At 41.8% G+C, this 9,837-nt stretch overlaps 1 protein-coding gene across 1 annotated transcript in view; it reads left to right on the forward strand.

The window, feature by feature from the left end:
• Positions 1-9,837, forward strand: part of NFIC (nuclear factor I C) — a 153,085-nt gene that overhangs the window by 115,594 nt on the left and 27,654 nt on the right. The window contains exons 6-8 of the mRNA XM_015809935.1: positions 2,332-2,456; positions 5,003-5,125; positions 7,668-7,852. Of these exons, the coding sequence (XP_015665421.1) occupies positions 2,332-2,456; positions 5,003-5,125; positions 7,668-7,852 (433 nt within the window). The remainder of the gene's footprint in view (positions 1-2,331; positions 2,457-5,002; positions 5,126-7,667; positions 7,853-9,837) is intronic.

Raw genomic sequence — 9,837 nt, forward strand, 5'->3', positions numbered from 1 at the left:
AAACGGTGATCAGTCACTTTTTTCAGTGCCACTGTAATTTCAAACGGTCACTAAATGAACTGTTGTAAGTTGAGGAGTTCCTGTATACGCAGACAATGTATGATTTTTAAGAAGAGAAGGATAGCTATCTGTTTGAAATGGTATAGGATCTCTTGCTTGAGCAGGGGGTTGGACTAGAAGACCTCCAAGGTTCCTTCCAGCTCTGTTATTCTGATTTTGATTTAATGCAGTCTCTCTTCTAACTAGAAGGCTGTAGCTTTCATGCTTCACTTTTTCTCCTTCCTTTCTCACTTCTTAAACAACCTGACTCATGATCCTGACTTATTCAAGCACATCACATCCACATGTCTCAAACATCTGGGATGCAAATTGCTTGAGAAAGCAGAAGGTGGAATATTTGACAGCTCTTTCTCTATCACAGAAACAACGGCTTCTACTGTGCTCTTAGGATCAGAAACTGAAATTGTAAAGGTGTTCATCTTGTGACGTACTATTTAAGACAAAAATGCTACCATCTCAGCCTTTAGGAATGCTGTGTCACCTTTTAATTAGAGAAAAGTTTTCTTCACTTAAGTAGCCATGACCTGCTGAGAACACTCTTACCATTTGTTTCTTTAATCAATTTTTATTTTATTCAGAAGATTAAGATACAAAATACTAAAGAAAAAAATTAACAGAGACAAAACAAAACTAGACAAGAACATTTAAAAAGAACTTAAAAACACATCTAGGAAGGGATCCTAGATGTAGAAGCTTATAAATTCTAGACCTGCTTGCCAGGGGGAAAGCTATTCTTGCAGTAGACGAGTCAGTGTTCAACTAGGGGGGATAATACACTCTTCCCTTTTGTAATGCCATTCCTTCATTCCCTACCCTGATTTGCAACTCACCCCCAGATCCTGTACAAACTCCTGATTCTTACCTACAAACTGTGGGGAAGAGACTGGGACCGGGAACTTTGGTCACATGATCACAGTTGCCATCTTGACATTCTTGACCCACTGGATGCCTCTGAAACTCTCCATGACCTTTTTCTTTTTATTACTCTACTGATATATCCCAATATGTCACTGTTCTATCCCTTAAAACAGTTCTTTTTCTCTTTTACTTCTTGTGCCCAGGTTCTCTACTCAAAAACCTATCCTTCGAAACGTCTTCCATCTTATCTTCTTTATTTTTCCTTCCATTATTATGTTTGTTGTTGTTAGTTGCGAAGTCATGTCCGACCCATCGTGACCCCATGGACAATGTTCCTCCAGGCCTTCCTGTCCTCTACCATCTTCTGGCGTCCATTTAAGCTCACGCCTACTGCTTCAGTGACTCCATCCAGCCACCTCATTCTCTGTCGTCCCCTTCTTCTATTGCCCTCAATCTTTCCCAGCATTAGGCTCTTCTCCAGTGAGTCCTTCCTTCTCATTAGGTGGCCAAAGTACTTGAGTTTCAACTTCAGGATCTGGCCTTCTATTATGTTAGGAGTCTGTTAAGTGAATAATTGCAGTTTGTTCACTTTGCCTTGATTTTCTTACCTCATTTGCCTCTCTTTTGAATCATATTCCACCCTGTAAAGCTCCTCTGAGCAATCCTAAATTCTTGGATTTAGTGAATTATTACCCAGAGCAATGAAGTATAAAAAGTAGGAAGTTCCTTTCAAAATTTAGCTTCTTTGATAGCCGTTGCCCTTCATGGTGGCTATACAGGTAGTCCTTGACTTACAACAGTTCATTTAGTGACTGTTCGAAGTTACAACGGCACTGAAAAAAGTGATGTATGACCATTTTTCACACTTACGTCCTTTATAGCATCCCCATGGTCATGTGATCAAAATTCAGAGGCTTGGCAATTGGTTCATACTTACGACCATGGCTATCATGTGATCACCTTTTGCAACCTTCCGACAAGCAAAATCAATGTTGAAGTCAGATTCACCTAACACCTCTATTACTAACTTATCAACTGCAGTGATTCACTTAGGAACTGTGGCAAGAAAGGTCATAAAAATGGGGCTAACAAATGTCTCACTTAACAACAGAAATTTGGGACTCAATTGTGGCCATAAGTTGAGGTCTACCTGTAATGGTTATGCTGCTCTTGCAGAGGTGTTAGACCAGGGGTCTTCAAACCTGGCCCTTTTATGAACTGTGGACTTCAACTCCCAGAATTCCTCAGCCAGGCACGCTGGCTGAGGAATTCTGGGAGCTGAAGTCCACAAGTCATAAAAGGGCCAAGTTTGAAGACACTTGTGCAGTTAGACAATGATGTGGTTAGATGAGGTTGTTATTCTTATATTTAAACTGCTATTAAAACCATATCTCTCCTTTTTTTCCCTACAAGGAGTAAACGGCATAAGTCAGGCTCCATGGAGGATGATCTGGATACCAGCCCTGGGGGCGAATACTATGCCTCCCCTAGCTCCCCCACAAGTAGCAGCCGCAACTGGACGGAGGACATGGAAGGGAGTAAGTGTGCAGGAGATGCTGATTCAAGAGTCTTTGCAGGATAAATGTCTATGGAGATTCTCAGTCATCCCAGTCATAGTTGTCTCAAAGGTGCTTTTTTTTTTTTTCAAAAGGCACCTGGATTATTTTTTTCCTTGAAGAAGAAGACATTTCACCTCATCAAAGAAGGTTCATCAGTTGTGACTGGATGGTGGGGGGGGTGGGAATGGAAGGATAGGTTCTGTCCTTCCTATCTTTCCACCACCCCACCAGCCAGTCAAAATTGATGAACCTTCTTGGAAGAGAAGTGTCTTTTTCTTCTTCCTCAAGGAAAAAAAAAACAATGTAGTTCAAGGGTTTCCATCCCCTAGTCTGTGGACCAGTACTGGGCATGCCAGCAACCGGTCTGCACAAACAAGCAAAGCCCCAGGCAACACACAAAACCATACCTCCTCTGGTCCACGGAAAAACCTCTCTCCACGGAACCGGTCCCTGGTGCCTGAAAGGTTGGGGACCTCTGGTCTAGTTCCCTTTTTTCTTTTTTAAAGGACCTTTAAAGGACCTTTGAGACACAGAATGTTTAACATTTTCGCCGGCTTCCTTTTTTCCTAGTTTCAGAACCAGCATCCCAGGTCCCCAGGTGCTTTCATCAATCATGTGAAGAGTGTAATTCTGATGCATAAAGATAATATTTGCAGCTCAGGGTTGAAATAAGTGGGTCCTTGGTGCTGTCTGAGCTTGGTTGTTTTCTTGCAGTTGTTTCATTACCCAAACTAGGTAACATCATCAACATACTGATGATATATTACCTAGTTTGGGTATTGAAAACGTCTGCAAGAAAACAATCAAGCTCAGAGAGCACCAAACTCCACGGTGTAATTGTTGCAGACCTGTCTGAACTACCGAATATAGAGATGGGCCAGAAGAGCAACTATATTGATAGATAACAGCTAGGAAATACTTAGCCAGCAAATCAACGAACATTATGATTTTGTAAAATTCCTTTGAAGAGTGAAAATTAATTTTCTTCTAATTCCATTACCTTATTGTTTGGGAATGTGCCCACTGTATTTTAATCTTTATTTATTTATTTGGTAAATTTATACAGCTGTTCATCTCACATATGTTTCTCTGAGCTGCGTACATAGGGCTGCTTCTGAAAGCTGTCCACAGGTAGTCCTCGACTTATGAGTTTCCATTGCTACACAAAGCAGCTATTAAGTGAATTGTGCCAATTTTGGGGCCTTTTCTACCCTCATTATTAAGCGAATCACTGCAGTCATTAAGTAAATCTGGCTTTTCAGTGGTTCCATTTTCTCGTTTGAGAAAAATGCTATCTATCCATTTGCAGATGTTATAAATTGGGGATTTTTAAAAAAAATTAAGAGTATTTTATTTTTTCTCATTCAAAAGGTTTTTTTTTAAAATAATTGATCGGTTAGCTTAATGATCAATTCAATAAACATTGCAATATTGTTGTGGTTATTATTTGCCTGCATTTAGACAAAGAATTAAAAAAGGGGGAATATGCCCATCTATTCCTTCCCCAAGTAGAAATATGTTTAAATGCTTTGCAAGAAGAGGTTTAATTTCAATCCTGACCTGGATGTTCTGTAAAATCCTTTCAAATGAGAGTCTGAGAAAGGACTAAACCTTTTAGTGGCATGGACTAAACCAACTGGCCCAGATAAATCTGAGTCAGCATATAGAGGAGATTAACTGCATCCTGTCACAGACATGAACGCGTACAAAGGGGGGGAGGGGGTTGATATTTATAGGAAAGACTAGAAGCCCATTTGTAGGATTCATCAAACAACCACCTAGGAGCAAACTCCATTCCATCAATGTGTCACAAATTAAAATAGAGAAACCTCTACAGGTAAATCTTAAAACAGTATCTGGTAATACTGGCTCATAGTGGCTCGGCACCCATGAGCCATAAGGAGAGAGCTACACAGACATGGGAAAGGATAATGCCAAGTGACGAAAAACAATATATGCTTGATAGAATTAAGTCACATACATGGACTGTGCTTCATGAAGGACAACTGGTCCCTTTTTATAGTTGGGAAGTCCCAGACACTGCAGTAAATGATAGTAATGACTTAGAAAAGCTAAGATTTTTTCCCTTGGTTAAGTCTCTGAAAAACATGGCTGTTGTAGTTAAAGGATAGTTCCAAACTGTATAGAAAGAACAGAAATATAGTCTGAACCAAGGGTTCCCAATCTTGGCAACTTTAAGATGTGTGGAGTTCAATTCCCAGAATTCTCTACCCATGGCTGGCTGGGGAATTCTGGGAGTTGAAATCCACATGTCTTAAAGTTGCCAAGATTAGGAACCCCTTGTTTAGAGCCGTGTTTCTCAACCTTGGTCACTTTAAGGTGGGTGGACTTGAACTCCCAGAATCCCTCAGCCAGCAATGCTGGCCATGGAATTCTGGAAGTTGAAGTCCCCCCACCTTAAAGTGGCCAAAGTTGAGAAACACTAGTTTGGAGGGCATAATGATGCCAGCAATCAACTATTTCAATGACATTGTAACAGGCCTCTTCCTCAAACTCTTCTCCAGGCATCTCTCCAACTGTGAAAAAGACAGAAATGGACAAGTCTCCCTTCAACAGCCCATCTCCGCAAGACACTTCACCCCGGCTGTTCACTCAGCATCACCGTCCTGTCATTGCCGTACACAGTGGTATGTAAGCTGCCTTACAAAGGGCAAGGATGATGATTATTACGTGGACCTGATATGGAATCCTTGTTTTACTATTTCAAGTGTCTAGGAGGGGACTCTGATAGTTTTAATGATGTTGCTTATTTTTAAACATCTCCATGGAAAATGAGTGCATCAGAAATGAGTATCTCCTTATTGTGTTTCTTTTTTTTAATAATAATTCCTCATCTAGGGGAGCATTCAAACCCCTCGTTTTTCTTCCTTCCTATGTTCTGCCTGTTTGCCATTTTTAGAACAGCCTGTGGGTAGGCATAGGTCTCAAGGATCTAATTATAAAAAGATTGCTTGCTTATTCTTTTTCATAGTAATTTCTTCTTCCTAAGAATGGCAGTTCAGCAACATGTGGGAAGAGACGAGAAGAAGCTGCATTGTCAGAAGTTCTCTGAGGGAGAGTTGCTATTAATCTTCCCAAGCAACAATTGCCAGAATGCTTTTAGGAGATGGGATGGAAGATTCGATAGTTCTGGAAGAGTTCAAAAATATACTACATTCAGCAGCTAATGCTAGCATAGGTCAGCCCCCATCAAAGGAAACTGCCTGAGTTAAGATAAATATAACTTTATTAGAGGAAAAGATTGCTTTGGAAGCCTCCTTGCTGCAATCAGCAAAAATGTAGCTATTCCTCTCAGGGGTCTAACTCTGGGAAGAAATTATCCCGGAACTCTGTAACAGAATCCAGCTGTGCACACAGCCCTAGCTGGAAGGTGCTTGTTATGTCTCCAGGGAACCACCCTTTTCTCAATTTCCAGAATTATTTGCACTTAAAAAACAAAACAAAGAAATGAAAATGAAACCTCAAGGCAGTGACGAAGGTACACATAATATATGACTTTATCCATGCAATAATTCAAATAAATAGAAATTTGCCTTTATGAACTATAGGAAGAGGGCAAGACTGCTAGCTAAACTATTCCTCCACTGCTTATACAGGTAGTCTTCAACTTATGACCACAATTGGGAAGAGAATTTTGGTTGATAAGCGATGTAGTCACGAGGCGAGTCCACGCATGACTGGACCCGATTATTTACAATAATTTTTACCCTAGTTGTTAAGCAAGTCATGTGGTGATAAGTGAGTCACATGGGTGTTAAGTGAATCTGGCTTCCCCAAGTAATTTAGTTTGTTGGAAACTGTTTGGGAGAGTCGAAAATAGCAATCATGTGACCCCCCAAGACAATGCAACCGTCATAACTATGAAACAGTTGCCAAGGGCCCAAACTGTGTTCAAATGACCTTCAGGATAATGTGACGGGGATAACGTTGAGAACAGGTCACTTTTTCAAGGCTACCATAACTTCAAGCCTCATTTAATGAAGAGTCATAAATTGAGGACTACTTATACATGCACCTAACATGTTAGCTATCAAAATGAGAAGAAAACTGGATCTCTCTTGCAGAAATGAGTGAATTCTGGTAGTTTCATTACTTGAGGCAGGGAGATGACTAGGAGACCTCTAAGGTCCCGTCCATTTCTATAGTTATATGATTCTGCGTTGCATCTGATTTTTTCCCCCCTCTAAAATATTACATTTGTTTAGCATCTTTTGAATTTAACTGTGTCTGCAGACCAAGTGGATAGTTTTTATTATTATAGAACTGAGTTGAATTGTCCAAATTAATGGCAGCCTTCCTTAGCTTGGTGCCCTCCAGATATGTTGGACTAAAATTCCCATCAACACGGTAATCTGTAGGGCACCAAGTAAGGCAGTGTTTCTCAACCTTGACAATTTTAAGGCCTGTGGACTTCATCTCCCAGAATTCCACAGCCAGCATTGCTGGCTGTGGAATTCTGGGAGTTGAAGTCCACAGGCCTTAAAATTGTCAAGGTTGAGAAACACTGATTAAGGGAAGGAAGCTTTCTGGCAAAGGATAGCGTAGAATTGGTTTTTACAGATCATTTTGGCTATTTTTTTCCCCAAAAATTCTTCGGAATACGATTAATTGTGGAAGTTAAGGAAAAAAATAGTTAAGTGTTATCAGGCAACTCAAACGCTCTCAAAAATTTCCCAGTAAAAAGTTACATGTGATTTATTTGTAAAAAGCAAAAAAAAAAAAAAGATTAGGTTTTAAAAATTTAAGCCAGCAGAGCCACACTTGTAAAGGTTTAACAGAATTCTAGGAACTTTGGGGTCTTCGTGCTCTTGGGGTAGGTCAGGGGAGGTGCCACTGCCTTTCTGAAGCTAGCAGTGAAATTTTGTGGGATCAGAGAACAAGTTTTGGCTGTGTGGCCAAAGGCCAGAGGTTGCCTCCCGGAGGTTAGTGTTGGTGGTACATAGGCCCCTTACATCCAGTACATGATCTAAAGGTGAACGGGAGTGAGAGATCCCTGTAGGATTTGCTGACTTGCCCAGGGAAGCTGGAGAGGTGAAAGGAGGAGGAGGAAGAGGGAGGAAGGCCCTTCTAATCGTTTCTGCAGAGGTGCCCGGGAGCAGGAGGGTCTGGGTGTGTGCTTTTGATGAAGGCCGCCCAGTTTCCCCTCTCTCTCTCTCTCACCCTCTGCAGGTATCTCTCGAAGTCCCCACCCCTCCTCTGCGCTGCACTTTCCCACCACCTCGATCCTGCCCCAGGGGGCCTCCACCTACTTCCCGCACACAGCCATAAGGTACCCGCCTCATCTGAATCCACAGGACCCTCTGAAAGACCTCGTCTCATTGGCTTGTGACCCATCCAATCAACAACCAGGACCGGTAAGGAACTGCCAGGGTTATAACTCCTGTCGCCTTTTGTCTTGTGTTGTGGAAAGTCCCCAACGCCTCTGTTCAGTCTAGTTCATGACTCTCTTGAGCCCAAGGAGAAACAACATGGCAGTTATTTGAAATACCGGTGCAACCAAGAGGCCCCCAAGCTCTTTGGTGTTTTTGTTCGGTTATCACAAGACCTAGACGAAAATACTTACATGTTTTCTAAATGGTATACTTAAAGCCAGATTTCTTCAACCTGGTGTTCTCCAGAATCCCCAAGCAACAAAGTTTAAGCCAGTGTTTTTTTTCAAACTTGACAACTTTTAAGATGAGTGGACTTCAGCTCCCAGAATTTACCAGTCATCGTGAATTCTGGGAGCACAAAGCCACTCATTGCCAAATTTGAAAAAATACAAGTTTAAGCCACATTGTACCGTCTCAGTCTTGGACTCACCGTTGCACTTTCATACTTAATTGAAATACTCACCATTGCATTATGTTTTGCTTTGCTTTGTGTTTGGGCCTGGCAGCAGTTATTTTTACTTTCAAATAACGTCCTGAACTATTTAAAAACGGCATAGCTTTGTTCTAAGCTATTATTCTTAATGAATTAAAAATGATGACACTTGGCATTGGGGAGAGGGATGGTTATTGGGGCTGTGATTTGTCCTTCTGTTCTTGAAATTTCATTCCTGAAACAGCTAAGCCTTAGCAGGCAGCATTACTATCTGGCCTGGGCTGAACAGAGGGAACCAGAGTCGGATCTGTTAGTATACTAGTAGTAGTACTGCTGCTGCTGCTGTTACTACTACTACTATTACTAGCCTGCCCCACTCGTTCCAGCAGAAAGGGCCTACTTCGGATCCTGTTGGCCAAAGAATTTCAGCTAGTGGGGTCCAGGAGGAGAGCCTTTTCTGCTGTGGCCTCCGCCTTCTGGAATATTCTCCCATTGGAGGTGAGGTTCGCCCCCCCCCCCCCATTCCTGGCTTTCCAGAAGAACTTAAAAACATGGCTCTGTCACTTGGCCTGGGGCCTCAATAGGGGCCTGCTACATTGGGGGTAGATGACCAGGTAGAGAAGATCCCCACTTCTAAGCTGCCCATCGTCTTGGTTTTTAGCTTTTAAATTTTCTATTCAATTTTTCTAATTTTAATTGTTTTCCAGTATTTTTATAACTTTTTATTATATTGCAAGCTGCCCAGAGTTGCTGTATCGGTGAGATGGGTAGCACAGAAATTTAATGAACAAACAAACAAATAAACAAATAATACTGCAGTTATCAGAGACCAAGGCTATAAGTTAGACCAGGGGTAGTCAACCTTGGCTCTTTTATGACTCGTGGACTTCAACTCCCAGAATTCTGGGAATTGAAGTCCACGAGTCATAAAAGAGTCAAGGTTGACTACCCCTGAGTTAGACTGAGTTACCCCTGAGTTAGACTGTGAAGTAAAAAAAAAATTACCCAAGCCCATCATGAAGAAAGACCGTATTGTCACCAAGGGGGGGGGGGGAAACCCTTCAAGGACACATCACCGCAGTCATCAGGATTGGAGGATTTTTTTTAAACTGTTAAGTGCCACCTGCAGGTATGTGGGTTTTGAACAGGACACAAAACAATGTGCGTGCTTGAGGAGGATTAAATCCTTGGATCTTCAAAACAATGATGGTAATTATCTGTAATTTGCATAGCATGCCTCGGGCAAGTTCACAAAGCCCAATGCCATTTGTACCAAAGGTATGCAAAGGGTTTAGTGAGGGGGAAATGTAGCTTACAGTCACATTGTACATCTTGAAATAAGATACTAGGTATAATCCTTCTTGGACTAGATAAGTAATAATCAAAGTGAGATCGAGAAGCCTGTATTTGCATCCTGTTTTCACAGCTGGGGCGGATGCTAATGGAGAAATAATGAATTCACACTAGTCTTTGTGCGGAGAACTTGTGCAAGACTGTGTTGCTCCCCCCCCCCCCCCCCCCCCCCCCCCCCCCC

Source organism: Protobothrops mucrosquamatus, unplaced genomic scaffold, assembly GCF_001527695.2.
Source record: "Protobothrops mucrosquamatus isolate PMUCROS unplaced genomic scaffold, P.Mucros_1.0 scaffold6, whole genome shotgun sequence".
NCBI lineage: Eukaryota > Metazoa > Chordata > Lepidosauria > Squamata > Viperidae > Protobothrops > Protobothrops mucrosquamatus.